This window comes from Botrytis porri, assembly GCF_014898465.1.
Source record: "Botrytis porri strain MUCL 3234 chromosome Unknown BPOR_009, whole genome shotgun sequence".
NCBI lineage: Eukaryota > Fungi > Ascomycota > Leotiomycetes > Helotiales > Sclerotiniaceae > Botrytis > Botrytis porri.
The window spans coordinates 1,799,314-1,812,730 of record NW_024066083.1 but is presented as its reverse complement, the minus strand read 5'-3'; the positions used below and the strand labels follow the sequence as shown (position 1 = coordinate 1,812,730).

The window sequence follows — 13,417 nt, the reverse complement described above, 5'->3', positions numbered from 1 at the left end:
GGGGGGGGTAGAGGACAGATGGAGGGGAGGGGGAATCGGTAGATAATAAAGTAAAAGTATCTATTTAGATTCTTATTAGAGATAGTAGATCTGGGAATGCGGATAGAACTTAGAAGCTATTGGGCGGTGGAAATTTATTGGCTGGGCTTGTGGGTTTTGGTGCTTTGGATTGATTTAATTGGGTGTGTTTTGATGGATGTTTGCGGTGGGGGATGCGGTTGGGAAAGAAGAGTTTAGGTGATGGGGTTTATGTTTGGATTTCGATGTGGGAAAGGGAAGAGAGGAGGAGGGAAAGAGGGGAATGGAGATGGGAATCTGGATTCCGAAGATGTCCACGGGTGGAGGCGAGGTAGTGTTGTTGGGGGACAGGGGGATTGAACTTGAATGAATGGATGGATTGAAGATTGCATTAATATGAGTGAATGAATAGAAATTCTTGATTTATGAATGAATATGTGAGATTCCAGGACCTCCAGTGAAATAAGAAAGCATGTCCCCGTCTTTTAAAGAAGGATCTTGAGACGGAGCACAGAAGGAGAAGGGGAAGGAGAAGAACTTCAAATCTACTTATAAGAAGCACGAGAAGTAGAATAGCATAGTGCTGTGTATAATCAATGTTTCACTTCGCGGGTATATTTCCAAGAGGTACATACGATACAATACTGGAAATTCTTCGAATAATGAACTTACATATACTAGGTACGTTATATTTTAAAGTCTGGGACATGGGATAGAAAGGCATCACGAATGACTTCCGGGAGTTATCTAATCCCCAACACTGTCTTATCGTTAGATCTGATGGCCGTCGGATTTCTGGCCTGGATTTCTAATTTTGTAGATGATCAGCATTGGGTACTGGAAGTAGCCTAATACATATTGGAGATGGAAAACATTCGTGATCGGAATGCTCTTGCAGTAAGAATAAGTATGGGGAAGTTTTTTTGCTAGAATTCTAGTTCGATGGTAGAGTTGCTTATTATGTTGAAACTGTGGTAGTGTAAATGTGTTGGTGGGAGACCAAGAGAGAGAGATTTGACGGGTTCCCTAGGAAAATATACAGCAACGTAGCGCTGTGAACATAAAAAATATACTGGAATCATGATTGGCAGACTTAATAATTTTCTGCTGGTATTCTGAAAACAATGTGTGCAACTTTGCATTGATAATATACTTCATACGCTTAGAGGCAGGTATGCTGATTGTTAGGGAGCGTGGTGACGAGGATTTGAAAAGTACAGGTAGCGGGCTTAAAGGAGTGACCCATGAGAGCACATTGAAGGTCCTTGAAATAGCACAACAGAGTGTCAAGTCACCCTGCAGTTGAATATTTAGTCTGTAGGTCAAGGTGACAGAATCATTAGTTGCCAGCTTCCGTCAGAAGCGCGAGTCCGACAGGTCGATGAAGCACAGAAACATGTCACATATATCGGCGTTGTGTATCTCGTGATGACTAAGAGGTAATCTAGGGAACGCAAGAAATCCTTTGATACGCGATATTGATCAAGTGCGGCAGAGATGGTGTTCACATTAGTATTCTGAAACGGGTGGGGTACTTCCATAGCCCAGGCACAACAATCCTGTAGAAGATATTTGGGATATGTATTTGGGTCATACATAGCATGTAAAACGCGAAACCCTCCGGGGTTCGCTACTATTTCATCGAAGAGAAATATAAGCTATTCTAGCTTTCAAACAGATAGAACATCTGCATATCGCCGTCGTTATTTGTTTTATTCAATGATTATAGTGCTAAGTAGCTAGACCAAGAACACAGTACCTAGTCAGACCTATCACCTGTCATAACGAGAATTTGATTTCCGCCCAAACTTTTGGTAAGATGGAGATCTTAACGTTTTGCCTTGAAACAAGGAACTCATGGCATACCACATGAACTCAACAACTTTGTTTTAGAGCCTGCGAGAAAATTATCGCGCTGGGGGCTTTGCAAAGTTCTTTGTGTGCCGCATAAGGTCATGTTTTTTATACTAGATCACTCTACTAGATTATTTAACAATATACAATGCATGGCCTCATATAACGTGAAGCCCTTTGACAATACAAAAAGAAAGTCTGGGAGCAGGTGAAGCACTCGGCTCCTCCTCCAAATGAATAAAGGGGGGAAATCGGTAGAGCGCGGGAAAGGAGAAAGGAAAAGCAAACAAGTATGTAAACTCTCCAATTGGGTAACTTGTAAGGCAGGCTTCAAAACAACGTGTGCAGTAGCACACCCCAGATTGTATTTCAATTTCCCTATTGTAGACTAAGGCTCTGTAAGTATTGTCAGATGGGTTATCAAAGCTAATTGAAGTTCAGACATTTCTCGATCCACTTCATCAAAGCTCTCACCCGTGAATGAAAATCATGGTATAATCTTATTTCAAAAAGGCTTAGTGGAACGTAAAGCTGTTGAGTTGATACGGTAATAATCACTGTTTGGGAAGTTTCAAAAGTTTCAAAAGCTAAGATATGCATGCAGTGTGAAAATCACCAGATTGAAGATGCAAAACCAAGCCAAGATCACCACACTTATGGCAATTGAGTGAACATCAAACACTGTAACGCGCAAGCTTTATATCCCTTGAAAGAACAAAAGATATTGATATCAATACAGTTGCAAAGCTGGACATTGAATCATTGTGCAACACAAATGAAGTGAAGTGAGAGGCACTACACCGCCAACAACAAGAAACATCCGCGACTGCACTGCACTGCATTGCGATGGATCAAAAGTAGACATTCCCATCTCGAGATTGCTTGATCCAGGTGCTCGTAAAGTCATGAGAGGGGTCATCAATTCGAAAAAGTCGGAAAACACGACAATAAGTTAAATCGAGACTCGGCAAGGATGACACAAGGGCCGATCCGATAGAGTCTCCCGACAAGAATTTTCTGGAAATGTGCGGGTTGGTGGCTAACCAGCTGTTATTAGAAATAGCGGGGTAACCATGAGCTGATAAATGCATGTGATCTGCCAAAGTACCGGCTTGTCGGGATGAAGCGAAGACAAGAAAAGAAAACATATGAAAATTGAGGGGATTCCCATGTATAGAGTGTCTCGAATTCGATGTGGCTTGAGATATGATGTATGATTCGCTGCTGCTGCAGTTAGGCTTGATATTGGCATTGCAGTTTCTAGGCACAGACAATGTTGAGTCTAGGAGGACAGTCTTTTGCGGCTGGGCCATTGATAAAATACAGTTGGTTGGGGTATCAAGTGTGCGTAAATCTGTAGAAACGGGCTTGAGAGCAAACCGGTGAACGGTGAACGGTGAGAATTAACAGGATAAACCAATGAGATGCACGACGAGGAAGCATCGGTAGGCAAACAATCCTCTCCCAAGCACATCAGTAGGTAGAACGTAGGTTGCTGTTGGCGATTAGTTGTGTATAAAGTTTGATTCGTCAAAACCCAAAATAGGAGTGGTGGAAGGGGCCGAAACTAGTATGGTCGAGTGAAAAAGAGGACTCATTTTTGACTTTTTAAGGTACGGGAGGGACCGATATTATATTATCGGCGATGATGTGAGCTAGACCGCTGCAAAGATCTTGAGAAGTTGAGATCTTGAGCGATAGTGCAACACCAAACATCAGTGCGGTCATTGTTCTTGTCTTGATATCGTATATCGTAGCTGCAAATCTCCAAGTCTAATATAATCCTCCACGTAAAGGCTGTCGTATTCACCTGTGGAGTTGGAGAGGAGACGAAGTATGCGTGCAGATATCCCCAATCTGGGAAGAGTGGAGAGAACAACTTGTACTCGAGTAGATGCGGAATGAATGCATGCATGGCTCGTATATTCGGTCCATACTGCGTACAGTAGCTCAGTAGTGAGCTATCGAGTATATATTCGGGTGAGGAGTTGGTTTTGTTGAAAAAGATTGAGAGCAGATCTACTTCAGGGGTTATATAATTAGGGACATAAAAGCAGCCTTGAAGAAAAGAATGAAGCATTGGAGTTTGAGAAAAACAATTGCATAAGCGCTTGAAATGTATCGCTGCTTGACCACGACTATGGTTGGAGGATATACAGAGTAGGGATGGAGGTGAGAAGGGGTTGTACAAGCTCATTGTGCTCGATGGAAACATTGGCAATCTCGAAAGAAGTGACACGGGAATTTGACTGAAAGAGAAATGGACCTATTGTGTACATGACTACCTACTGACTACTTGGTACATCGTGAGACTTTACATTCACATAAGCAGAGTCAACGTTTGTTCACATGGTAAAAGAGGACGAGTAGCCTCATTATCCAAGATAGACTTGCACTCAGACATGATAAATGACAAACGATACAGCTACCTACACTTATTACACTTGTTACACTTACCTAGTACCTACTTGAGGATATACCGGTAGCCTTCTCACTGGGTGTGATACATACATTCATTCTTTCATTCATTGAGGTTATGATGAATGCTTTGAAACAAGTGAATGCTTCGAAACAATTCTTAACATTGGTAGTTCTCTTGATGTACTTATACCTGCTCATACCTACTCATAGATAGATACTCCAGTAGATAGATGACTTGGAACATTCTGTCAACATTCTTGTTTACCATCACAACGTATTTCAGTATCAATCACGTTCGCACCCGCATTCCATACAAGATATAAACGTTGGCTGACTCGTGTACTTATTACTCCATACATCTCAAGATGCAGTCAACCGTCAATGATACTCAACAGTCAACCAGTCCCAAGCAAGGCATAGAGCTAGACTGATCCTCCAACTTGGCTACTCTTTCTCCCCTCTCCCAGATGAATCTCACCCCCCTCCCCCTTCGTAACCTCTTCGTAGCCCCTTCATCCTTCCAACTTTTCTTGGCTCTACAACAATATGCATCACATCACAGTACAGACAGCCTTACTATATTTGTGAAGAGACAAAATCATTCTTCTCAAAAGCCAGGATTTGTATGTGACTTGGAATCACTTCAAAAAGTTTCAGTTATCCCGCCATATAAAATTAACAGCATAAGATTGATACCAGAAAGAGATAAAACACCAGAAAAAGAAAGGAAGGGAGAGCAAAATCCGAACCACCGACAGATTATAAGAAAATTAAAATTTTCCCCTCCTCTCTTTCTCTTTAGGACTCTGTCTGGTTCTCGCACTCATCTTATTTTTTTTCTTCTGTTCCTGGCTCCACTGCTTGCTTTGTACGGCCGTTCTCGAACCTTTGACCTTTTTTCAAGGCGATAAACGAGAGCGCGCTTGTTGAAAATACAAGAGAAATCCGACAAGCCCGTAACAACTTCATCCCTCGACTTGACAACCACGAAATATTTTCGAGTCGACAAAGATTACTTTGCGAAACTTCATCGACGATTCTTAAGACGAAATTATCGCATCCTTTGCGACATAAGCGGCGAATTAATAATTCAAAAAGGACCGGTGAATAAATCATAACAAATCACCTCGTTTTCATACACCTGTTTACTCAGAGTTCTATTCAGCTAAATACAGTTGGTGACTTCTTGAGCCCAATTCATTAACACTGCCACAACATCACGACATCAAGAAAAACACTCCTTGAAGAGTAAGTTTGACGTGGGTTTCATCAAAGAAATCCATTGAGGCGGATTTAACTTCATTGTAAGTCATTCGAACCCTCTTGATTCTTGTTGAGCTTCGCTTCCAATATAATCAAAGGCTCTATTTACATTAAGTTATCTTGGCTTAGACTAATTTTTAACGCGCAGCAGATCGAGAAGTGAGGTGAATTAAAGCCCTAGCGTAAACACATCTACGACCTTATCATCCACGGTCTTTTGACATCCACCTGCTGCGGATTACATTACAACACCTACAGTCAAATTCTCCTGCAGGAGGACAAACGCGATGGCAGAACCAGAAGTCGATCTCGACTCTATCATTGATAGACTGCTAGAAGTTAGAGGTAGCAGACCAGGCAAACAAGTACAGCTTTTGGAACAAGAAATTCGTTATCTTTGCACCAAGGCTCGCGAAATTTTCATCTCTCAACCAATCCTCTTAGAGCTCGAGGCACCAATCAAGGTATGATATTAAAAATTCATCTGTTGAATGCGCCAAATTCGCAAAGCGATACTGATTGAATGGCATGATTATAGATCTGTGGTGATATTCATGGTCAATACTACGATCTCCTCCGTTTGTTCGAATATGGTGGATTCCCTCCCGAGGCCAACTACCTCTTCCTTGGTGATTATGTTGATAGAGGCAAACAGTCCCTCGAGACTATCTGTTTGCTCTTAGCGTACAAAATCAAATACCCAGAAAACTTCTTCATCCTCCGCGGTAACCACGAGTGTGCCTCCATCAACAGAATCTACGGTTTCTACGACGAGTGCAAGAGAAGATACAACATTAAGCTATGGAAGACATTTACTGATTGCTTCAACTGCCTCCCCATTGCAGCAATCATTGACGAAAAAATCTTCACTATGCACGGTGGTTTGAGTCCAGATTTGAACTCCATGGAGCAAATCCGTCGTGTCATGCGACCAACTGATGTGAGTTCACTAGATAAAGCTTTTCATTTGCCAGCTCTCAATGTGCCATGGGAGGAGGCCAGAGCTCTTGCTGATATGAAACTAGATTCCTGATTGCGGTCTCCTTTGCGATCTCCTCTGGTCCGATCCAGACAAGGATATCACCGGCTGGAGCGAAAACGACCGTGGTGTATCATTCACATTCGGTCCCGATGTTGTCTCTAGGTTCTTACAAAAGCATGATATGGATTTGATATGCAGAGCTCATCAAGTCGTCGAGGATGGTTACGAGTTCTTCTCAAAGCGGCAATTGGTAACACTCTTCAGTGCGCCCAATTACTGTGGAGAGTTTGACAATGCCGGAGCGATGATGAGTGTGGATGAGAGTTTGCTATGTTCATTCCAGGTAGGTCGCAATTGCAGTGTCCTCATTTCTATGAGTGTTATATTAATTTTCCTCTTCCAGATTTTAAAACCAGCGGAGAAAAAACAAAAGTACGTCACAACAGGTGGTCTAGGTGCCTCCAGCAGGCCCGTCACTCCGAGGAAAAAATAAAAATGATCAATTACGAACTTCCTTTTGTGTAGCAGGTTCGGACGCAGATAAGCTTAATTCGCGATTTTCCACGCAACGAATATCGCCCTCGATCAATATGCGCCCTTTCACCGATCGCTTCTCTTTGGGATCCGTCATCTCACCAGACTTTTGCAAGTATCCTCCAGACCTCGATCTCGACCAAATATACCTATTTGCGTGACACCTTCCGCATCCAACCTTTCGTTTCCTTATTCCTCTCATTGCCATATGCGACTTTGTACACAACAACTTTTCCATTACGCTTTTCGATCACTAACCCTAAGGATTCTACTCGATACGTTTTTCCCAACGACTTTCGTCCGAATCACGACCTTTTGCTTTGAATTGACATGCCAGCATTTTCACGACATGACGATAGATACATGGGACGTTATTCGGGCGAGTTTCGGTTTCGGGTATTGGCATTCGGATTTTGGGATTCTGGTTTTCATAGAAAGGCGGGAGGGGAATTTTCAGAGAGAAGACTCATGACGGGTAACTCACAATATTTGTGTTCATACGTTTGAGAAGGGGGGCCAATTGATTGTGCCGGGCAACGAGATAAAGAAGGGAAAAGGGAAGGAAGGGTGTGCATGGGTTGAGCACAGAAAGCAGAAAAAATAACTCAACGATGCGAATTGTACCTTTGTTCTATGTAACTGACCTTTTTTTTACTACATCTCATTGACACTTTTATGAGATGAGCTATGCGTGTTGATGATTGATTTTGTTTTATTTGGTTTGATGAGTGAAATCATGCTTCTTAAGAGTTTGTGTATGTTTGGGGAAATAGTGTGATGATGGTAGAGGGAATGATTTGTATGAGCCATATGATAGGTTAGTCAAACCCTCATGCATCTTTTCTTTTGATGTTCATTCTAGGTTGAAGCTTCTCGTAGCTTTAGTTTTGGCTTAGATTGGCCATCGCCTAATGTATATTTTCTTACTTTCTTAGGTTGCTGCCTGTCTTTGATTAAGTAGTCTTGGTTTGTCTTCTTTGTTGTGGGGGTACACTATGTTGTTTCTTATTCTTGTTGTTATTCTTGCATGTATGGATGCTGTGATATAAAGGAGTGTAGGTCAATAGGTAGCTAGGTATTGAAGTAGATAGATATCTAGAATCTAGATAGATAACTCCCAAGGACGGATAAGCACAGCGGACACTAAATGCCAAGTGGCAAAAGGTGCGAGATGGGAGATGGGGGAGGAGGGGAGGAGAATAATCAGAAAGGCTCGAGATAGGATAGGATAGGAGGTGAGGATCGTCCATGGGTAGTGGTGGTGCACAGACAGACTACCTATTATAGGAAGGAATTTGGAAAGAAAAGAAAAAACCTTGAATTGTACGACGAGATTTGATTTTATGGATAATTTACAATGGTTTGTGGATTGATGAGTTGATGTGAAGTTTGAAATTTTCAATTGTATTGTATATTATGTTGTATATCTATTTAGGTAGGTATATTTGATAGTAATAGGATTAGATAATACGATATAATACGAACCAATATATAGTACCTACCTAGTAATACCTAGTAATACCTATCTACTATTACTATAGTAAACTATAAGAGTATCTAATCTGAAAGTTTATATAAAGATGAGATGGGTAGTGTAGATCAAGAGGGTTAGTTTAGTTTAGTTTAGATGAATGGGTTAATTTATTTGGGTTGGGTTGGGTTGTTTAATTTGATTGTTTGAACTTTGGGCTGGACTGATTTGGGGTGGTTTGGGTTGGATTGGATTGGATTGGATTGGGGTTTGTTTTAGAAAGTCAATTGAGATGAGATTTGGATTGATTCTGCAAATCTTTTGGACTATTGGAACTATTTGATTATTTGGAAAGTTGGGTAGTTGGGTAGTAGAGAGTGTTGTGAGTGGAGTCTGTGCATTTGGGTATACTTGTGGATGGATGGGAGGATGGATGGGAGGATAAGAGGATTGGGCTCTGGGAAGGGAAGGGAATGGATGGGAAGGAAAGGGAGAAGGTGGGTAGGTGATGTTGTGGATAGTAATGGATTTGAATTTGGATTTGAACTCTGATGGAGGGTTGAGGTGGTATATGTGTGGGTTTTTGGAGTGGAATGGCGGAGAGGAGAGAAGAGGAGAGGAGAGGAGAGGAGAGGAGAGCAGAGGAGAGGAGAGGAGAGGAGAGGAGAACAAGAGATGAGAAGGAAGGGGCGAGAGAGTGGTTAATATTTATGGATGTTATGGTGTTGTTATGGTGTTTTATACATGTAGATGTAGATGCAGAAGTTGTAGGCAATGGATTCATGGATCTAGAAGTACTTTACTAATTGATCTGAAGTGGGTGGAAAGTGTCTATTCCCTTCTTCAAAGTGTAGATACTGATTTTTTATATCTTGATTAAGTCTCCTGTAGAATCACCAAATATTATAACATATTTCATTCTTCTTCTCTCATTCCCTGATGCTCCTACCCCTATTCCTCTTCATCCCAAACCCCCTCCAAATCAACATGTACCCTTATCTCCTTCTCCCCCATAACCCTCCATATACTCTTCAACTGTTTATTAACCTCTTCGTCTCTGTTAATCCTGTTTTTCCTTTCATCATCACCATCATTACCACTCGTTCCACATAGTCTCTCAAATCCAACCATATAGATTCTCTTACACCACGGCGTCTTCGCTACCGCTTGTTTCCAAAGCTCCACCATTCTATTTGCTTTGCGATTCATTTCTTCTCTGCTATTTTCCCTGCTGGTGGACCTTGATCCAAGCCTTAAAGCTTTTGATGATAATGCAGGTGTAGATGAGGATGAAGAGGGTAGAAACTGAGGGTATACATCACAGAATAATAGATACAATCTCCAAAGCGCACTCGAACTCGCAAGTCCAGAATTCAAGTTTGATTTTGAACCCTTAAGATTTAATGCCGAAACAAATGTTGAGTTTATCGTATTGAGGTTTGGAGATGCAGATTGAGTGTTCTGAAGATAGTGGTGGATAATGTTGAGATAAAGGGGTTGAATATTATGAGTTGAAGAAGTCGAGCTATGCAAAAGATCAGAGAACAAAGTACTCAGAGTAATCGGGCTCATAAGTTTCGTAATTCCGAGTCCTGGGGATGTGAGGAGTGAAAAGAAAATCGTATTATTTGGGAATAAGCGTAGCGAGGTGGTCAGTTGTGAATGAAGGGTTTGAGGACGATAGGGGCCAGATTTTGCGTGGTGGTGTAGCAGACGGGCTGTGGATTGGTGGAGGAGAGATAGTGGGTAGGCTAATTGTGGTGAAGTCAAGCGGGAAGAAAGTTGAGCGGAGAAGGCGGTGAGAGTTTCGAGAGCGGAGGTGATGTTTCCTTGTTGAGGAGACTGGGGCGCGCTTGTGGACGTGGTGGTTAGGTACTTGAAGAGGGCAAGGAGTTCGGTGTACAAGACTGCGTGTGTAGGATTTTGGGTCGTAAGGAAATGGTCGCGAGCGGAGGAGAGATGTTGTTGGGTTTTGAGGAGGGCGGTTGGAGTTATTTCGGTAGGGGTCATTGGTTTGGGAATACCATGGGGGGTTGAGAGAAGGTGCGACAATGCAATTTCTCTGGCTCCGATCGAGATATTTGCCCATATCAGACTTTTCCAGAGGTGTACTGAATCTTTGTTGTCGTTGAGGTCTGGCGAAGAGGATATAGATTGATTCATCCCTAAAGCTGCAGTGTAGATTTCAGTTGACATTTCCTGGTTGCCTTTTGACCATTCGATCATAGCGTATGCATTGTAGAGTTTGAGACTGGAGGAATGTTGTTTGATGAGAGTTTTAGCGACCTTCTTGATGGTGGCGGGTTCGTTTATCCATTCAAATGCTAAGTAGTATTCTGCGAAATCTTCTATTGGATATGATTGTGTGAGTTGTTTCAAAGTGTTGCGAACCCATGAATAAGAAATGGGACCATTGTCCTCATTACCGTACACTTCTCGCCATGGCTTGAAGCTACTAAACCAGCTATTGCTAAACATGGATTCTGGAGCCATTGCAAGAGTCGTTGTAGGAGTTGCGAAGACTGACGATGCTTTCGTTTCTTCACTCTCGATCGATTCCTCAGTAGATATTTTCAAGTACTTCTCTTGGACCCATCCAGAATCATAATCGAGCATCTCATTATATAAGCAAGGATCATGGCTCCAATCCACACTTGACTCATGATCTTGAGTAGGCATAGAAGGCAAATGACAGAATATCAAAAACGCATTCAAGAGAGATCTTCGTAGGTACTCAGCAGATTTTGGCAGTAGCACAAGAAAATTCTCAATATCAGTGAACAGAATGACTCTATAAGGATCATCTTCCACAGTATCATCCATGGTTCTTGCAGGAACTCTAGAAGCTTTGCTACGAAAAGATTCTGCAATGACCCAGCTTTCAAAGAGGCCTTCGCTATTAAGTGACATCTCTGCTTCATCAGTTTGAGCATCTGGAACTGTTGAATCATCTCCTCTTTCTGTAAATCTTTTCCAGCCTAGAGAGCCTGATTCCCCAATTCGTGGAACTTCTGCCTCCCAGAACTCACCGAATAGTTCGACTGTTTTGTTTTCCGCCAGCCCTGGCGCCTCATGCTCAGTGCGTATAGATAGCTGCCCTTGAAAGTTTGTCTCCAGGATACCTTGCCAGATTCCCACTGCGAGTTCTGTGAAGCCTGATTCACGGATGAAAAGAGTGGCCCTGAGCACTACATATAGGAGCTGCTCGTAAAGTAATTTCACAGAGCTCCATTCTGGCGCGGCGCTGATGCTGTCCTTCAAAGAACGAATCCTACCAAGGAATACTTCACGCACATCTTCATATCTAAATGTTGAAAAGTTGCTTTGCCTGAAGTTCAAGTACTCTTTCCATAAGACGAGACTATTGATGTTGTCCTTTGCAATCTGTGCCCATCGCTCAGCTTGAACCTTTATTTCCCATATCTTTGCACCTTCCGCCATCAGGCCAAGAAGTAGTCGCTCGCGGTCCTGTAGGTAGTGGATCTTGCCCAAAGCCTTCTCGTACATAGAGATTTTAATGTCCGCCGTACTTCTAATCTCTGCATTAGCGATGCGACGACGTTCATCCCCTGCTTCGAGAAGCGTATCTTGATGCTCAATCAATGCAAGCCACGCATTAACATCTTTTGGAGTCTGCTCTATTCGTCTGGATAGCTCGATATTCTTCTGTTTGATTGAAGACTCAAGTCTCATAGCTCGACCAGCATCTGACCCTGAAAAATCACTATCTGAAGCATATTGGAAAGCGCCATCTTGAGGTTGATTAGAAGTTTTGGCTTTCCCTTGTATTGAACGGTAATGAGTATCATCATGATCAGATTCGGAATTTGAGCCTAGTTCTCGATCCACTCTCTTTCGGTTTTTACCTCTACTAGTCTGCAGTGGAACAAAGTCCTCATCGTGCAAGAAAGGCTCCTCGGCCAAAACTTCTGATCTGATTTTCAAAAGGCGAGGTCTGCCTCTCTCCACTTTAGAAAAAATGTATTTCTCTCGATTATTGAATCTGAAGTCTTTCAGATTTGTAAGCACAATACCCTTATCATCTGAATATTCTCTGTCAATTTTTGTGCCTTGGGGTGCACCAAGAACGCGACCCGCCCCAATTCTATGAAACGGTGGGACACTGTAACGATGGTTGCTTCCATATATCAGGTTCTTCACATCTCCTTGTCTGTCAACAACATAAATGTCAGAGGCAGTTTCGGGCTCCGAGACATCTGGTTGATGTTTGCTGGACACTTCGTTAGAGCTTTTTTGAATTTGTTCCTCATTCAAAGGCCGATGATTATTGGACGGATGGTCATCTCTGCTCCGAGATCTACGGCGTGAGCTATATCTTTCATTGTTTTCCTTCTCCCTAATTCTGTGCTTCTCTCGACTCCGTGATCTGTGACGGAAGTCACGTGTATATGACTTCTCCTTGCTCCTGGACCTAAGGTTCTCTCTACTTCTGGATCTGTGGTGCCGACGATAATTCCTTGGACGTTCTTCTTCTTGGGTATGTTGCTGACTTCTTGTCGCTAATTTGTGTTTGTTCTCCTTTTCGGGGTCGATAACTGCGACAGTGCTAGAAGGGTTTGACCGGAAAGATGCGAATTTGGGAACAGGAGGATTGCCTTCCGTCATGATTTCTAGCACGAATTCAATCAACAGGATAGCCACCAGTGACTGCAAAGAATATATTTGATGAGGAAAGGTTTATCTATTATGAATATCCCAATGGGTTATATTTGTTTACACAATGTTACTGTTCTAGTAAACTTGGGACTTTATTCTTAAAGCAGCAGTACCATCGGGCCGGATATTTATCCGACCAAATTTTTCGATAACGATAGAGCTGGAAATTTTTATTGAGAAGTTTGAATGAAGTAAGC

The 13,417-nt window shown here is 42.3% G+C and overlaps 2 protein-coding genes across 2 annotated transcripts; one reads left to right on the top strand and one right to left on the bottom strand.

Annotated features, from left to right (window-relative positions):
* Positions 1–5,843: 5,843 nt before the first annotated feature.
* Positions 5,844–7,031, top strand: EAF01_007335 (uncharacterized protein; the record flags this gene model as incomplete). Its single annotated transcript, XM_038915590.1, has 4 exons — positions 5,844–6,020; positions 6,095–6,496; positions 6,582–6,881; positions 6,942–7,031. The coding sequence occupies 4 exons, from the start codon at positions 5,844–5,846 to the stop codon at positions 7,029–7,031; spliced, it is 969 nt and encodes a 322-aa protein (XP_038769228.1).
* A 2,463-nt stretch (positions 7,032–9,494) lies between these two features.
* On the bottom strand, positions 9,495–13,169 carry EAF01_007334 (uncharacterized protein; the record flags this gene model as incomplete). Its single annotated transcript, XM_038915589.1, has 1 exon — positions 9,495–13,169. The coding sequence occupies one exon, from the start codon at positions 13,167–13,169 to the stop codon at positions 9,495–9,497; it is 3,675 nt and encodes a 1,224-aa protein (XP_038769227.1).
* Positions 13,170–13,417: the final 248 nt, after the last annotated feature.